Source organism: Lissotriton helveticus, chromosome 3_1, assembly GCF_964261635.1.
Source record: "Lissotriton helveticus chromosome 3_1, aLisHel1.1, whole genome shotgun sequence".
Lineage (NCBI taxonomy): Eukaryota > Metazoa > Chordata > Amphibia > Caudata > Salamandridae > Lissotriton > Lissotriton helveticus.
The window spans coordinates 157679222-157698364 of NC_136061.1; the positions used below are offsets into that span (position 1 = coordinate 157679222).

The 19143-nt window shown below is 44.6% G+C and overlaps 1 protein-coding gene and 1 non-coding gene across 6 annotated transcripts in view; one reads left to right on the forward strand and one right to left on the reverse strand.

Moving 5' to 3' along the window:
* Nucleotides 1–19143, reverse strand: part of EIF4H (eukaryotic translation initiation factor 4H) — a 178306-nt gene that overhangs the window by 36717 nt on the left and 122446 nt on the right. For 2 of the 5 annotated variants that reach the window (XM_078679441.1, XM_078679443.1), the window contains one exon: nt 12372–12425. The exons of the other annotated variants lie outside the window; for them this stretch is intronic. In XM_078679441.1, coding sequence (XP_078535567.1) covers nt 12372–12425 — 54 coding nt within the window. The remainder of the gene's footprint in view (nt 1–12371; nt 12426–19143) is intronic. 5 annotated transcript variants of the gene reach the window in all.
* LOC144825897 (small Cajal body-specific RNA 2) lies at nt 18539–18907 on the forward strand. The gene has a single exon (XR_013609655.1).

Here is a 19143-nt window from a genome sequence, read left to right on the forward strand (position 1 = left end):
GGGCCGTCTCAGCTCTCTGTACTGCAGTCTCTGGCGTTTCGAGGTGCTCTCTGTGCTCCTTTTTGTGCCTAGTAAGTGAGAGGGCTTGTCCTCCAATTACTGTTTTATACGCCTCCCAGAGGATAGATGGCGATTCCACCGATGGTAAATTTTCCTCAAGGTAGTGCACGGTGGAAGTTGTTAATGCTTTCGCTATCTTGTGATTCTTTAGATAGCCCGGATACACTGGGTAAAGCCTCTGCCTTCTAGTGAGTTGTGTGGTGTAAGTGAGCTGGGTTTGGGAGTGGTCCTCTCGGCAAATGTTCTATTGCTGTTATTCTTTCTGGAGGTACTGTAAAATTGTAGGTACCATTTCTTTGAAGAACCATCTGGTAAAGTTTTTTGATGCATGCTGGTATTACCCAAAAATATTTATAATGGCAAATCAGTACAACTAGTTTCAACAAGATTGGTAAAGCTCGGTTTTGGGAGTGGTCAGGTCCTCACAAACATTGGCAAAAAGCAATAATATTCCCAGAGAGCACACATTGCCGCACTAGCCCCTGGCACTGAACAAATCTACTTTGTGTGCCGACATGCTCCTGGTGAACAAGCAGAATGCGGTCATTCACAGTGAAGCCGGTCTATACATAGGCAGACAGAATTTTCATAAAAACAAGATGTTTCGGTTAACTCAAGACCAAATTAGGGGCCAAATTCTTCAATATAGTCACAAAAGTACACACATGGGATGCACCCTTGCTTTAGTGCAGGTATACAGCATTCATGAGTTCACAATAATTTACATATGTAGGCTGAGAAATCTTATTCCTAGAAACTGTTTGTGAATTGCATTTTTAGAAGTTCTTTCCCTACAACCAATTTCCCATCTCCCTTCCCCCAGCTCCCCTCCAGACTGTAGAGGAAGAACTTTTGTCTTGGTCGTTAGTAAATTTCCAACCTCTCAGTACAGGAAAAGATTAGAGAAGCACTGGTGAAATCCAATAAAACATGCAAGTTAGTAGATTTGCACATACTCATAAGCACATTTCAACTCTGGAACTATTGCTCACACTACCTCCAGCCACAGTAAGTAGATCTGTGGATAGGTGGCAAAGTGTGGGAATTGCTAGAATTCAAACCCTACTATAGTTTTAGCCCTGGCATTATCAGACAGGTAATTATCAGAGCTCTTATATAATGAGATAACTGCCATAATTTATCGCTGGACTATGTGGCACCAAAGGTACAAGAGGATTTTTCTTTTTTTACAGGACATATAGATTTATGAAGCAACTTGTTCCATGGACAAGCAGATATTTTATTAAATTCCACACCCCTGCAATTTCAGTAAGGAAAAAAAACGCTTGGGAGTCATTCATTCTGGATATGCTTCAGTTTCTGTGGTTTTTATCTGAGGAGTCATATTGTGCGTGTGTGTATTTTATTTTTAGGTTATAAAATTAGCTCATGGCAATAAAATTAACATTTTTCTTTTTTTAAGTGTTGGTTTTTCAGAAGTTGAGCCTTGTGACTAATGTTTGTCTGGGCCAGGAACTTTTGTGAAGAAACATTTCATAAAGAGTGGCTAGCACTGAAGCAATATTGTGTGACAAAATGAACCCACATACATAACACATTTGATATTAGAGGACTGAGAAACAAACACAGACGAGCACCAGTGTAATAGGATTTCAAGCACTGTCCACAGTCTGGACACTGGGCAAACTGCATTAGAATCTATCAGAAACTAAAGCTGGAAGGAGATGCAGGACTATTGCTGCCTGCAAGTCCTGCCCTTCCCCAAGTCACTTTCTACCGAGTACCCATTATTAATCCAGGAGGGCAAAAAACGTTAGAACTGCAAAGCATCTATAAAGAGGATGTATAAGCAGCTTGTAAGTACCAACTTTTCTGTAAATTTCACCACCCAAATGCATAAAATTACAGCAGAAGGCCCTTAGGATTGTGGAGACTTCCATTTCCTACAGTCACTGCTAACCCCTGGGGAATGTAAAATGTATACTATGAAAATAACGCCATGGACAAAGCATCAAGTAACTAAACCAGACATGCATTTGTTTCTAGATGAGCAAAAGGAGGGGAAACAAAGTAGCAGTACTATGGAGGTATACTGTAGGCAATGCATAAAAATACATAACAAATTGGTACTTTTGAAACAGAAGGGAACAGGTACAAGTCTCAACAATTCATTCAATATACAACTGTCTAGCCAGTTCATGGCCATTTTGTTTTGGTGCATCTCAGTGTACAGAGAGGCCTTGTATAAAAGTTACTTACCTTCGGTAACACTCTTTCCCCAGGTGTATGCCTGGGTCTGGAAAGTTGAGCAGCATCTCTGCGCGCCAGTAGGTGGCACTGTGTGGTTACACACAGACACCATGCCGCTCTGGAAATGATGTACATAGCCTATATAGGCTCCACTTCTGTGAGCAGCCATTAGTTGCTTTCAAGGCTGTCCGAGTCCTAAGACGCAGAGCCCCGATAGCAAATTTGTAATAAATTGTGTGCAGATTGCTGGAATTGGGATCTTATTAAAATAAATAGGCCACCCACAAAATAGGAAGGATGAAAGGGTCTGTGAGGAATCGGCAGCTAGATCGAGTCTCTACCACAAAGAGCGCTACCAAAGTTTAAGTAAAATCCGACAGATTTCTAGCCACAAATGCCACACCTATTGACTAGATACCAAAAGTAATACCTAGTTGGAGGCGGGTCTCTGTATGGATTCAAACCAGAAAGTCCTGCAGGACAGAGCAGGCAAAACGGCAGACAATACTCTTTTGAGAATGTATAAAAAGATACCCATGTAGAAGAGATACTATGCGTGTAAACACAGTGGTAGCAGCTTTGGCCCTGGTAGAGTAAGCATGCAATCCCTCTGGTGGCTTTTTTTAGCCAATGAGTAGCAGACCTAAATGGAAAGCAAAATCCAGCGGAAGGTGCTTCTCTACAGCACAGCCTTGCCCATTTTTACCCCTGGCTCCAGAGAACCCCACAAAGAGCTGATCGTCCACCTGGTGTTCTTTGGTAAGATCTATGTAAAAGCTCAGTGCTCTTCTGGGATCCAGCCAATAGAGTATCTCCTCCTTCGTAAAGGGGTGAGGCGGAGCATAGAACACCAGCTCTATGATGATTTGCCAGATTAGGAACAGTGCAACAACTTAGGGCAAAAAAAGACACCAGTGTCCACATAACCAGCTTGTCTGGGAAAAAGGTGATATATGGAGGGGTGACACAAACGCTGTCTCGAGGGTGAGAAGCTGTAAGAAGCAGATGTGAGTGGCTTCAAGGGAGCACACAAAAAAATGTAAAACGTAAGGACCAAGGTCCCACTGTGGCATGACAAAGGGAAAGGGAGGATATAGAGGTTGTAAATCTTTCGAAAGTGCATAACTGAAGACTGAAACAAGGAGGGCTGAGCCAACAAGTGCAAAAAAGCTGGAAAGTACCCCTTAACCGTGCCCAGAGCAAAGCTTTGAAGGGCTATGGACATAAATAACTGTGCTTGAACGGGGAGAGGGGGGGGGGGAGGGGAGGGGGGTGGTAGGGGTTAGTCAGCCTTGCACTGCACCAAGCCACAAATCTGTTCCAGGCATATACAGTTTTTGTTGAGGGATGCCAGGCTGCCAAGCCAATATCAACAGGAGATGGGGCGTAGGTGGTCAGCTGTAGCCACTCAATCCCCAAGCTTGAAAAACCCTGCTTGGTCACCACTATCCGCTCAGGTGGGGAAGGGAGAGTAGTAGGCCACTAAAATCGTGGTCCAGTTTCCAACAATGCAGATCTTTTGCAGTCTATTAAAATCTGAACGTGGTCGGCGTTTTCCATTGATGTTGAGCCCACAGAATTCAGATTCCACTGCAGAGCTTACAAATGCCACCTTGCGTGCTCGACAAGCAGGACGCTGGAAACAATTAGTCCCAGCAGCCTCTTAGTCGACTTCACTGAAATCCAGTACGGAGGTCGAGAGATCGGGATCATAGCCTTAATGCCTGTGACTCTTTCCCAGGGAAACGGCACGAAACCGATCTATGTCCAGAAAGGTTCAGATAAAAGGGAGCGTCCAAGTCAGGTGTGATTTTGGCATGTTGATAGTGAACCCCAACAATGATAGCAGGTTCCCCGAAGTTGGAGTTAGTTGAAGGGAAGAGTGGGACCCCTGACCTCCAAAGATGCACTACCACCACCATCACTTTTGTGAACACCTGAGGGGCACCGATAAGACAAGGGAGCACCGCATACTGAAAGTGCTCCTGTCCCACCATGAACCATGGGTAGCGCTGGCGGGCTGACAGGACGGGTTCATGGTCCAACACCACCATCTAGTCTGCAGGGTTGAGGGTAGACACGTTCTTGAAAAGTGTGAGCATTTTGAATTTTTCTTCCGAGGAAGGCATGGAAAGGGTTCAGGTCTAAAGACCGGATAAATACCTCATTCCTTCTTGGGCACTAGAAAGTAGCAGGAACAACCACTATGTCCTACTTCGGACATAAACACCATCAATAGCCCTTTTGGCCAAAAGAGCTGGCAATTACTGCCACAAAACTGATTGAAGGAACCACTGTTAGTCGCTGGGGGCAACAGTTGAAAAAAGGAGTGGCAAAGGAAAAGGAAGAGTCGGGCTTGGGCCTTCCAAACGATTTGCAGGACTGTCCTGTCTTAGGTTATAGCCTGCCAACCCAGCTGGAATATTTGGACCCTGCCTTCCATCAGGTGGCCGTGCTCCACTAAGGACATGCTAAAGGGGTTTTGCAGGTGGAAGCTCTGGGTGCAGTGTACAGAGTGGTCCAATGACCTTTACCGCAGGGGAACCATGGCCTTGACAGCAAAACGGCTGGGTGTCTCGAGGAGGTGTGATTGGCTGGCTGTATGGGGGGTACCATTGGCAAAGCCACGACAGGAGCGGTACAGCTGACGTTTGGCGAGGTGGCAGACAGTATTTGATAGAGGTCGGAGTTGCACCAACTCGACATCCGAGAGGAAAATTGGGGCCTAGTCTTCAGGCACTGATTGAGTCGGCATAAAGACATCAGGAACTGGTCTGGACCATGGTGCCTCAGGAAGAGTAGAGATTGAAGGCAGCCCCGAATGGCGCAGACAGCAAACCCACTGGCAGCAACCCAGGTGGAGAACCTTGCAATTCTGTCGCTCGCAAGCGAGCCAGTAGGAATTAGTAAGGATTAGAGCAAGAGCATGGCCACATGGAACTCTTCAATCTGATTAGAAGTGTCGGACAGTCCTGGAAACTCTGGTTGTGCCACAAGCTGCAGGATCAGCTCAGAAGTCGATTTCGGGAGAGAGCAAGACTGATGTTTGGTACTGCCCCAGCACCTTCTCAGGTGAGTGGCGGAAGGAGCAGAGGCACATAGATTTGTGTTTCTTCTTGGACTTGCCCAAGGACTTGGATTGAGACGAAGATCGACAACTGGAACAACTCTAGCAACTTCTGGCTCCCAAATGAGACCGGGACCAAAGTTTGGAATTAGACCTCCTTTAGTTGCAGAATCTTACATTGCTTGGCGAGGCGGAGTTTGCCTTGCATTATCATATGGCCTTTGGGTTTATCAACTTGAAGTCACTGCAGGCCTTACCAGTCATGGCACAACCGATAGGTACATTTGGTGGGTATCTATCATAAACCCTTGTTGGTGACAGTATTTACAGGGCTTAAAAAAAGTCGTTTTGGGAGGAGCCTGGTCACTTGCACCCTGTAAAACACGTTAAGGTATGGGTCTCAACGAGGTGCGAGGAAGATATTGATCAGTATCTGGTGGTACAGAAAAAAATCTGACAGCAGTGTGCAGGAGTGGTGCCTATACAGGCTCCAAACATCACTTCCAGAGTTGAAACGATGTCAATGTGAAGTGCATGTTGCTACCTAACAGCATGCAGAGGAACTGTTGAGAAGCTTCCAGATACAGTCTGATGTCTGGGGGAACAGGCTAGGAGTCTCAGAAAGTTAAATAAAACGGTATTACACAACAGGACCTTACCTGTTCAGTTTAGTTCATCTAATATTCAGTCTTATTAGCTTCTGAATCCCGCAACAAGGCAAAGGCAGCTGGAGAAAATATCCAACTCAAGTCTGCGTTGCTTCACCTCATTCTTGCCAGTTTCTTAATTTGGTAACCAGAAAATAATCTTTAAACTTCCAGTATTCAGAAAGATTATAAAGGTTGATTGTCAAATAATAGTATTTAATACGCCTACTTTCAGAAGATTTCGGCAAACTTCAAGAAGTGTCAGTGAACTGAGTTTTTCTCAAAAGCAGTGTTTCACAACGCTCAGCAAAAGCTACTCACAGCTAGGACCTACTCATGTACCACCCTGCATCTTTCAATCAGGTAAGACCATTCGACGTAATGAACACAAAGCTCTGGAGATGCACTTTAGACTTTATTTCCTTCCTAACTTAGCCAACCCTGAAGATATGCATTTAATTGCTAAATGAAGGAAATCGGACCCAAAATCCTTGCTCGTACCCAACGTGGCATAAAACTTCAAATTCATTACTTAGTTTTACAGTACTAGGTAATTAAAAAAAATATTACTAGTGGGCATCACATTGCTCTCTTTATGCCAGAGGTAGTTTAGCTTGCATTGCTCTTAAATGTAATTAACAAGTATTGCATGGATGTTTCAGGTATTTCAAATGTGTTATCTTTTGGTTACTTCCATATCTAAGATGGTTTGTTGCACAGATGCCACTGGCTCGGATAAAGAAACGGACCCAAAATACAGAAGTTTAAAAAAAAAAAAAAACGCTTCATACCTCATGGATAAAAGGTGCATTGGCAGCCGGCAAAGAAACTCAAACCCACAATAGATTCATTTTAGCAGTCTTCCATTGGGCGAGGAATGCCGTTTTTGGAGGATCATTTCCCCGTTTTGCTAGATTTAGCATTGCTTTTCTTGCCCCAGAGCATATATATTAGGAACCTGACATCAATGCCCCAATGTTCAGACCCCTAAAGGTTATGACTAATTGGCTCCTACCCCATTGGCATATTTAAATTACTTCCAAGTCCCTAGTAGATGTTATTCTGGGTACCCAGGTCCTATATGTTGTAGTCCAGTAGTGACTACTAACACGGATTGTGCCACCCCAACAGTTACTAAGTGAAAACAGGTCACTATTCCTGCCACTGCAGCCAACAATGGTAGTTTTAAAATAGCAAATTAGACCTGGCAAAAAAAAAAAAAAAAAACCCTTTGCCAGGCCTAAACCTACCTTTCTTTGTAATACCTATTTCACCCTCAAGGTCAGTCCTAAGTGCCCATTGGGCTGGATGCGTGGTTTTGAAAAAGTAGGACATGTGTATTTGTTTTACGTGTCCTGAAAGTGAAAAGTCTCCAAAGTTGTGTTTCACTGTGGGAAAGCTGGCTCTCCCATAGAACAGCACTGAGTTACATTAGAACACTTTACAATTTATAACTTCAGTTGGACATAGATACAAATTTGGTTCATGGGATCACATTAATTGCAATTCAAAATCTAAAATGAAGGTAGTCAGATTTTAAATTACCATTTTTAAAATGCAACTTTTAGAAGGCTGCCATTTTTCTGCCTAAAGCCTCTTGTAACCCTCTAAGCAATAAACCCCAGCCGTTACCTGGCAACCTTCTTGGAGGTGTGAAATTCTCAGGCAAGTGAAACAATGTCCTTGGCTGGTAGGTGGTGTGCCTCCTATTGATAGGAATGTATTAAGGGTGAGGCAATCTATTGTACGAGCTTCAAAGAGGCAACCTTCGTTATAGGCAGATTTAACTCGCACCTATGCCTGCCCCTTCTATTCTCCAAGTAACCAGTGTGTCGCCAATCAAAGTTTTGCAGCAGGAATTCTTTCATTTCTCTACACACACTAAGGGGTGTGTCCAGAGCAATGATACTGTGAAGGAAGTTTGTGACATATTGGCTTTTGGCAGAGAGATGCACTGTGTGACTATTTAGTGCCAAGCCCCCAGGAAGAGATACGAGGTGGCAAATTGCCTGTGGGAATTTTAATCCTATTGATTAGGAAGTCTACACCCCCCTCTACCCGCCCTACCCCCCCGCCCCACACTAACACCCTCCAACAGGCTAGGGATAGGCTTTAAAGTAGAAAACCCCTGGAACCCAGGACTGGCTATTCTCTTTTGCCTGTGAAGAGAAACCCAAAGGATTAGACCAGTTCCTACCTGAAGCCAGGACAGAAGTGGTATACAGGGGCTAGTTGGCTAGCCTCCTTTTAATCTCCAGGAGCACAAAGTATGAGGAATCCTCCAACAAAGAGCCCAGTTCCAACTGTATTTGCCCTGGACCCTGCTGCTGGGTTCTGAGAGATTGAGTGGAACTTCCCAAGTGTTGCCCAAAAGAGCCTAGAGCCCTGGCTGGGGTGACTCTTTAAAATGTATTCTATTTTTATGAATTGTACTGGGATTTTTATGGTTTGGGGTTCTTGACTCCGCTGTTTTGGTATTGATAAATGCTTTACACATGTTTGGCTAAGCCGGACTCCACTGTGTGAAAACAACTGAGGACCAAGCTAAGCTTCAAAATAAAGTACCCTAACCTGATGCAGAATACTAGGTGAGGTGTCAGAAGTAACCAAATAATCCACTCGCACGCAGGTACACTATAGGACAAAAACCAAACACCCAAAATGGCTAAAAGTAGAAAACCATAATCCAAAACAAAAGCATAATCCAAAACACACTGAACAACCTACAATATTTGAATGCCAGAGTAAGAAAAAAAAAATCAAGTTTGACAGAGGACAATGGAAAGCGTCTGCAAACCTGGCTCCAACACCTGTCTACTACACTGGGTATATAGGCCGCTACAACCGAACACGAATGTAGCACTCCTGAAAATTTCATGTACAACACTGAACAATTCACACAGTCCACAATGAAAGTTCACAAACTACAAGCCAGGCACTACAAACCAGGTAGCCTCTTACCCAACATGGATGATATGTGCCTACAATCCCGACTCAAACACCTCCATGCCACACCTTCAACGATAGTCAGAAGTTGACTGTGGCATGATTGAAAGACCCCTCCGAAATCCACACCCAATACCAGAGGTTTTTTCACAACTGGCACACTATAAACCCTACATTCTAGTCATGTCCAACAGTGAAGTTTTTTAACCTGGCCATGTAAAAGCATCTCAGAGTTATGAACACGTAACAGATTGTAAATTTATTCAATTTGGACATCTTGACAATGTAAAATTAGAACAATTTCCTTAGCCAATGCTTTTCTTGAAAATCTGGTAGGTCTGACATTACGTTTGATACCAATGGCTCCGTTTGGCCAAAAGAGGACAAGATTCTGCTGTAAAATTCCACCCTTCAAACAGTGCAAACCGCATTCCTGTAGCAGATTATCAACAAAAACAGAAAACCTAATATTAAGTAATTCCACCGAACACTATTGAGAAGCAAGACTTTACAGAGCTTGGCTGTGTAATGCAACATAGTCTAACGAGGCCAGGAAGGCCAGATCTTTACCAAATGTCCCAGGGACAAAACACTCCCTCATACTCATCCATTTCAGCGTGGGACTCCTGTTAAAACCCTAATTTACAGAAGTGTAATCTCCTGGTTCCCTAAAAACTAGTAAAAGTTTAAATATGCATCAACTTTCTCTGAATGAACGACCAGCAACAGCAGAGTTTGGGACCTGCCTGGTCAGATACAGCAGCAGTGGAACTACTCCTCTGATGCATTCCTCAAGGTCAGGTTCAATCAAAACATTGCAAATGTTTTTCCAGGAGGACTCTTCAGCACTCTTAAAGATGGCTTATACCTGCTGAGAACACAGAATTATATGAAGAGTCGGTAGCACGCTGCAAGGCTCACAGTTACCAAGACTTAACAGTTAGCAAAGCCTCAAAAACATTTCTATTTTATCTTCCTATAAGCAACAAAGACATTCTGGCACAAAAACCTACCTCCTACTGACCAGTACTAGAACACATACAAACGGAGAAGCTGCAGAACCAAGCCTCGGCAGATCAATAATGCGGTTATTATCATTAAAAATATGATAACAAGCGATAGCAAAACAGCCCTGGCTGGATGTAATGCCACAGTGATTTGAAAGCAGTCCGCTTCTGGGAAAAGATACAGCACTAGTTCCTATGGAGGAGTTAAAAATCGAGGGACGTCTGATTGTCTCAGGTGAACCAAAAACCTTGTTCTCTAGTTAACTGAATTTCCACAGTTTAGGCACAAGCCATCACCTCATACCAATCTAACCCAGGACCTTCACATCTACCTTTCAAGAGTTCAGCAAAGCCCTTAAAGTGTACTTGTTGCCAATTCATTAGCTTCTTGCTTATCACCTACTTTCCATCCAATTCGGTTAACTTTTATTAGATGGATAGAAGTAGTGTTAAAGCAACATAGTAGTCGGAATACCCAATATGCAGGTTGGATGCACAATTTGAACGTCATTTGATTAGACCATAGCAAAAACAAACAAACCTTTACCTGGGATATGAAGAGTCATAAAGGAATGTTAATACAGCACTACAAAATGGGCAATACTTCTCAGCTGAATCCACTGGGAGATCAAAGCTATTGAATGGTCTTGCACAAACCAGAATGCTGATCTAGTCAAAGTAAACTACATATGGCCTTCTGTTTCTGCAGATAGCCATCATAACATTCTTCTTCTACAGCGCCAATAGGACGTGCAAATGTTAAGGACAAACTGGTGTAAGCCCATACGATAGATTCTGAACAAAATGGCTCCAAAATAGTAATAGTACCATAGATCACCACCAAAATCTTTGAAAAAAATTGAAGTAAATCCACCATGAGCCTGAAATCAGCAGAAGCTGCACCCATCCAATCTCTGAAGTGCACACTACAGAAAAAAGTGCATAAAGAAAACTTCACTTATACGGGGAAGGGCGGTGTCTAGGTCCGGAGTTGTTTGAGTGACATGAAAAAGGATTAACTCCTTGAAAAATGCAATTGGTCTTGAATTGCAGGAAACCTATTTCTTAAACACAACATTGAGAAAAATGAGGGCACTTCCAAATCATTTGAAGCAGTTACTCACACAATTGCCTCTGAAATTCTCAAAATGTGCCAGTTCGCGCCCCCCTCCCCCACCCCCACCTCGCCAAAACTGATTTTATTCATCGAATTGACGGAATAAGCAATTAATGAGGACATCAAGATGTTGCTAGATGTTTTTAGTTTCTCAAAAACTGATACTAAGCAAACAAAATCCTGTTTCGGGAACATTAGGTGCAACTGTAAACACAACCCCACCCCCAGTCCCTCTATCCAGGAAAACTTCTGAAATGACTAGATTAAGGCCCAGAAGAAGCTCCTACAAAACTGGATCATTAGAAAAGCAAGATGAGGAGAATGCTTTCTAAGCAAATCTTTATAGTTAAGAGGCATTATGCTCCACTGCATGATGCATCCTTGAAGTCCGCCTGAAAAGAGAAAAAGTAAAACTGCAGCAAATCTAACCTTGAAAGGCATTAGTACATGATTTTACCCTACTTGGCAAAGCAGGCAGATGTGCAGTTCAGTTCTCCCCCACCAATGATGCCTTAGGGTAATTTCTGCGCTTTATAAATTACATATCACATCAAACCAATTGATAACAGGGTGAATTTTTTTCAAACTCATACAAATTACTTTAACAGACTTCAGATACGCAACAGTGTTGAAGAGTTCTTCCGACTTAGACATAGTGAAGTACTAGCGCCATTTGGTTAGGTTTTCAAAGCTTCGCTGCACATTTAAAAACTGCTCCTTTATAAAAAGTCCTTATAATGTTTTGAGTTTCAGGCTTTAAGCATCTCTTGGCTTAAACACGAGCTTTGTCTTCATTTTAAACATTTTAAATCATGAACAATACACATAATTTTACCCAGACTGGAATAGAGCAAGATAGACTTTAATGAAGAAAAAAACAAAAACAAGTGTTACTTTGGAGGATGGAGAAATCAGTGCAAATGAGTGAACCAAAGAACTGGGACAGTATACATGGTGCCAGTGAGACTACATTTTTGTTTGGTTAATATAAAAGTTAGGGTGCACAATTATGTAAAAAAATCAAATCCAATGTGTAAATTAGATCATTAAGCTGGTGTTTCAGTGTATGAAAAAAACTGACACTCTTGTTAACCAGGTGTATATTCTTGAATGAATTAGAAGGCTGAAACCTTAGGCCCAAGTCAGAAATGATTATAACTAGCATAGTTGTTAGGAATGGTATAGGTACACTGGATTGTGAGGTTGCGGAAGAAAATCCCATTAAAATTGTAGCCAACCGTGAGCATGCAAGCAAAGTTTGAAATTGTATATATATATTGCATGGCTCCAATCATTAAAAATGTGAATAATGTTACCGGCGCTGGAGTCGTCACTTTCACCTCCTCTAGAGCCGTAAGAACTACCACGTTCTGAAAAACAGTAAGATTACACTTTTTTGCACTTCTCATAAAACACTGAAAATGAAGTGCAAGAAATTAAGTCACTCCAAAAGGACCCGCTTCCCCCTCGTAAATCTAAAACATCCAGTTTGCGAAATCAAAGGCATAATTGTAAAGTCCATTAATGAATATGGCACGTCAACCCTTTCACAAATGAACAAGGCATCAACATTTACCCCAGTAAAACAGTGTATCCCTCTGCTTCGCAGAGGCAATGGATAAGAATGCATTAAGGATATGGCCACCTACAAAGTTTCAGGTGAGAGCAAGATGGCGAGCACGTAGGATCGATGTGCTAGAGCACCTGCGCTATCGCCCCCGACTTGGCTTACCTGTGCCAGAACCAGTGATTTTTGTCCAGGCATCTACGCTTGTAGCTGCACATTCACATACAGACGGAGGTATTTGCATGTTGCCGCACAGACCAAGCAGACGCCAGATGGAAAGGAAGTCTCCGGCAGCGACACTAGCCTGAGGATTAAGTGAGTAAGGAGGAGCAGCAGCTCTGCAGTGCTTTTCCGGCTGACCGCGAGGCTTGCCCGGTCAATCAGCGATGCCCTGGGAGTGTGGGTGGGCCACACTACTACGAGAACCAGACTTACCTGGAAGGGGACTACGAGAACAAGGCTTACCTGGAAGGTGAGGGGAGCAGGATCCAATTTTCTCCAGAGAAAAGACATTATTGAAATGCCTCCTAAAGTAAAGCACAGGCGGCAGCGCACTCTCAGGGGGGTGAGACAGAGGTTTCCCCCAGGCATTAATAATGAGAGTACAGGCAAACCCAGCAACTCCCTCACTACCAAAAAATCATCTTGAAAGTTCAGGAAAGAGGAGAAATCTGACAGAGGCTGCAAGGTGGGGTGAGGAAAACGGTGGCGACTAAGTTAGGAGGAAGGGACCCTGCCCCCTGCGGGAGACTGTAATGCCGTTCTAACCACACCCCCTGATCTAGTCAACCCAAACATTCCCTCCTCAGGCAGCAATTACGGACTTCTTCAAAATCAAAGAGGGGAGGTGTGTAGGGGCGTCATACACCCCAACAGTATCTTCGCAAATTAGACCCAGAGAAAATTAAACAAATGCCACCCAAAGATCAGCAGTCCACCTCAGCATCTGCGGATGAATACCAGGCGGGTACAATAGTGGCAGATGCCGGACATTTCTCACTTCTCACCCTCGATTCCCAGAGAGTCTACCCAGGGGGCACTTAAGAATCTACCGGACTCTCAGATGAACAATCAACCTGCTTCAGCTAATGGCTTTACAGTAGGGAATGAAGGGCTGCCTGTCGCAGATGCTATATCAGATGGGACAGATACATTTTTCTCTCCCACAGTGAACTCTCAGGCGACACTAGCCCCAGCAACAGCGAAATAGAGGATTATGCGACAATGTCTGGCTCCAGTACACTGGAAGCTCCCGAGACCACTCACAAACATCAAAACCACTGGAGGAGGAGGGATCGAAAAGGACATACTGATCCTCAAAACAGAGGGAGGCACAATACAGGCACCGGGCTCAAGTGAACTACTCCCATATCAGGTTCACTGCTCAGCCGGGAAACCACCAACATAGCCAGTAGGATTAGGGGAGAGGGGGTGAACAGCCAACATAGACCCTGCTCTGGGCACTTTACTAGAGACAATTAAATAATCAAAGACTAGGATAGCTCTTGGTTGCATTGTGCAGAGACCAGGGCGGATGAGAATAAAAGCTAGACGGGCCACTAAAAAAAACTGGAAGGGGCGGTGCGGAAAGAAGGGAAGGCATGTGTTGAGATCAGTGAGCGACTTAATAAGATGGAGGTAAGAACAACTGCTGTAGAGAACAATCTGTCTGCTGTGAGAGCAGACAAGTGCTCACGAAGCCAGCTAACTGAGGATATGTGGAAGCTGGCCGATATGGAAAATTGCCCAAGAAGAAATAACCTCCGCTTTCTTGGTATTGAGGATAGTCTGGAAGGGGAGGACAGTCATGCTTTTATTCTGGACCTTCTAAAAGGAAGCCTTTCCAGATATTATAGGCTGGAATTAGGAACATGAAGTTAAGAGGGCCCACCTGTTCCCATTCACTCGCTATCAAAAGACACAGCCCTGCAGAGACAAAAAAAGCAACCAAGAGCTATCCTAGTCTTTGATTATTTAATGCTGCGGCAGGTTGTATTTGAGAAAGCCTGTCCAGACGCTAAGGCAGTATAAGGCGAGTTCCTTCTTTGTCCGCCCTGATTTCTGCACTATAACAGTAGAACGTAGGTGTTGCCTGCGGCAGGTAATCGAGCTTTATCAGGAGGCTGGATTTGGACACATCGCATCTTTATGTAACAGACCCTCATTGAGGTCCGCTTGAAATCAGGGACTACACTGCCCTCCCTAAGCCTTACCGGCGGGGGTCAACCAGATTGCGCTCCCGTCCCAGCAGGATCTGGTACATTGCAATGGGGACCGGTTGGCCCTCATTGACCCCCTGGCCAGATCAGAATTATCACCGGCCTTGTGACACCGTACTGTCACTCTGCAGCACCACATAACCCTGAAGAAGTCACGGGATAGTTCCCTTACGTGATGAAACACGTGTTGGCTGGTTGTTTTATCGTTGTTGCATTATTAAATACATCTGAATATTATACTGGTGTCGACCACAGATTGTCACAATACAAGACTCTTCAACCATTGTTGCATCCTAATTGCGTGTGCCCAGGACCGTGTTCTCATTATTGGTGTGTGTATTTGACTTGCACATTTACGAGGGTTACAGGGTATTTCCCCCGACCTGACAGCACCGTGCATACACTGAGCATAGCAGGGTATTTCCCCCGACCTGGCAGCACCGAGCATAGCAAACACGACGCGAACTAGCCTGAGCGCCAATCTTCCTGTCTTTACTAAAAACCCTACACTGTGTATTCCAAAATCTTTGCTACTCGACTGAATAAAGTAATGCTGCACCTTGTTTCAGCTTGGCAACATGGCTTTATTCAGGGGAGGGGAACGGTGGATCACGTTAGGCGGGTAATTACATTATTGGATGCCATGGCGGTTCTTGCAAAACCTTTGGGGGTTGCCTTTCTTTACGCAGAGAAGGCCTTTGACAGGGTGTCATGGTGCTATCTTTGGAAGATCATGGAGGCTAATGGCCTCGGGACATCTTTTATTAAGGCAAAGCGGGCTATGTATATTAAACCTACTGCCAGAGTGCGAGTATTGGGCGAAAAGTCTAAACTATTCTTAATTGAAAGAGGTGCAAGGCAGGGGTGTCCCTCCTCTCCTCTGCTGTTTGCACTATACATAGACCCGCTCCTTCGACGACTGGAAATTTCCAAAGATATTATCCCCGTCTGCCTGCAAAGCTGGTATACAAAGATATTGGCATATGCCGATGGCGTGGCCATAATTACTACGGAACCTGACAGGGCGCTACAGGCGGTCGTAAACATCGCTGATAATTTTGGGATCCAATCTGGCTTCTCACTCAATAGGATTAAAACGCAGGTCCTGATCAACAGATTTACCCCCACCTCTGACAGCAGGATTGTCAGCGAAGCAGTCCATCTTGGAATAACCATCACAGCAAAGATCGAGGCAATAGTGGATCTAAATCTCTCCCCTATATTGGGGAAAATTAGGAAGGATCTATGTCGCTGGGATAACTTGAGACTCAATAATGGGGAGGTACAAATTAGTAAAATGGATGATCCGGTCAAAGCTACCTTACATCTCCCGAACAATACCTCTTGGTATACATAATGACTGGTTGAAGTTAATCGAGAGGGAGGTCGCCAGGTTTGTCTGGTCCTATGGAAAAACAAGGAGGGCCAATGCATTCCTATGTCTATCTAGGGATGCAGTGCTGCAGTTCAATAGTCCTCTATTTGGTAACAAGGTAAGGGCAGGGCACAATCCTAGCTATGTCCCATCGATATTTGAGATTTTGATAGGGGCGAGGGCTAATGGCTGCCTAGTGAAATTCTATGAAGAAAGCTATTAAAAAAAAGAAAAGTTCACGATTTTAATCACAGCAATGCTGAATTGGGCAGGGATTCAGAAACTGCTTAGCAGATTTAGTAGATATTTATTTTGAAAGTTTTATATAGCGCGAACAAGATCTTTGCAGATAACAGAGCGCTTTACAGAGGCAGGTGTAAACATCATCAAGATCATCACGATCATCACGATCAAGTACATAGCAAAAAATATTACGTATAGTACAGGTATGAGGTAGCAAGGCATAGTTGGAGCGTATGACAACAAAAACGCTGTAACTATCCAGAGATGGAGAAAAAAGGATCTAAGCACTTTAGACTAATATAGGTCAAAACACACGTGCAGAGGAATATATAGGCTGGATCATAATAAAATACTGGAGTACTGTTCGCAGTGTAAGTCAAACGCATTGTTCAAGTGTATTTAGCCATAAGGATACTTTTGACTTTCTTAAAAAAGGAGGGAGGAGGAGATGAGCCTCGTTTCAGGAGGAAGTGCGTTCCAGATCCTGGGCGCCATTCCAGAGAAGGAGCGTTTGTACGTTTTTTCCTTCCGGAATCTTCGCGGTTTCAGCAGAAGATTGTTTGAGCTCCTGGTAGTTCTGGACCCCCCGGAAATTGTCAACTTATGAGAGAGGTAGCTGGGTGATTTCAGGTGTATAGCCTTGTGCGTCATGCAGGCAATTTTCAGCTGTATTCTGGCTTCAAGAGGCAACCAGTTCAAGGATTTGAAGTCAGGGGAGATATGCGAGTGTTTTTTTTGATCCAGTGATGATATATTCCCCCTGCTTAGCTTAGGAATGACCAGTTACCTAGGGCACTGCAAGATGACTGCTTGGCAAGGTGGGAAAAGGCTGGGTTTGGTAGGGTTGGGAGATCTCTTGGCTGGAGACTATATTGCGTATTTTGAGGTGGTTAGGGCAAGATTCAACATATTCCCACAAGACTTTTTAAAATGTTTTCAATTAAGGGATTTTTTTACTCAAAAAAGCTGGAGGAGTGGCAGGTTTTGCACAGGTCCCCATAATGGAATTATTAATAAAGGACGAAAGCCCATCAATTTCACAGATATATCTGTCTGCTGGAGGAGGACCTGGATTAATGTAGCATGAAGTGTCAGGAAAGGCTAGGGCTTCCGGATTCCTTTTTTAGGTCTCGCCCTGGAATAAGCATCCAAAGGATGCATTCCAGGGACGGAGACGTATAGTCAGCTGTCTGGAGGGAAGGACGGACGAGAAGGTGCACGCGCTTCTCCCCGGCTGGATTCAGCTGCTTGCACGCGCACGTCGGCTCCGTCCACATTCACAGCAATTCCCGCGCCGTGCACATCCCCACACATACACACATGCATGCGCATACACACACACAGACACTCGCTCGCACTCTCTCCCTCCCCCCCCCCCCCCCGCATACACACAGGCACGCACGCACTTCACATCAGCCCTGGGCCCCACTCACCGACTGCGCTCTTCCGGCGGGGCTCCTCACGGCGCGTCTCGCCCCGCAACAGGCAACAGGCGCCACCCTCCTCCTTCTCCCCGGCCCCCTCCTGGGGACCCGGGCTACCCCGGACGGCAGGGCGCGCCAGCTCGCGGACCTCGGGAGGCGGGACTTCCGGTCGGCCGCAAGCTTTAGCCAATCGCAGAGGTGAGGGATAATTTCAAAGATACTAACAGTGAAAACGGACAGAGGCCTGGCACGATCAGCCGCCATCTTTATAAATGAAACCGAGCCCTCGGATTGAAAGGAAAAATTGTTCAGCTATCAATAGAGCGTGATACCGTACGTTCGTATTGCGCACATCTGAGCCGTCAACCATTATATCAAAAACACTTATCTTTATGTGTCTAGTATATATGAATAATTAACATCATAACATTGCACCTTTTTCCCTTAATAATCACTCTTAAGACTAAAAGAAAGATTTTTTCACTATAGATTTAATTTCTTCGACAAATAATGGGTGTTAGGTGCCATATATTTTGCCTTATCTCGTGCAATTGGGCCCTAGCTTTGTTGTCCATCTTCTATGTTTCGGTAATGATGACCCGGCAAATGATTCCCAGAATGCACTGGGCGTATTTTATGTGTATAAACCCGCGAGAAATTGGAGCGGCCGTGTGCTGAGCGGTGAGATGGTTGAATGGGTTTGTGAGTGTGTGTGGCTGTGCATGAGAGGTGATTCTGTGTGTGGGAGAACCGTGTGTTTGAGGTCCCGCTCAGCACTCATTACACATTGATCTTATTTGACCGGCTGGGTTCTCCGCCGCCGGCCTCGGGCTTGGATGAGAAGACTTCCTCGGTCGCTAGCCCCGTTGTTGGGCCCTGTGCGCAGAGGCTTTCAAATCAGGCAGCGGATCCCGTCCTCCGGGGCTCAGACGTGATGATTCGATCAGATATACTAGGCTGGGGGTGCGAGGCTTCGGCCCAGAGCACCGAACTCGCCCATGAGTATTCAGCGATCCTGATCTGAGCTCCGAAGAAAAGCGGACCTGCTTCCTAGATGTTTCTTTTGGGGAGTTTGATGGTTACGTTAGCATTCGAGAGGACTTGATGTTACAGGATCTTTAATGTGGCAGGGTGAAGGTTGTCCGTGTAGGCATTGTCGTTTGAGAAAGTAATCTCGGCATACTTTTCATGACGACACTTGTTTTGTAATGTTTAGATGTCGCTGTACACGGCGGAGCTTTTCGCTGTGCCGCGATTATA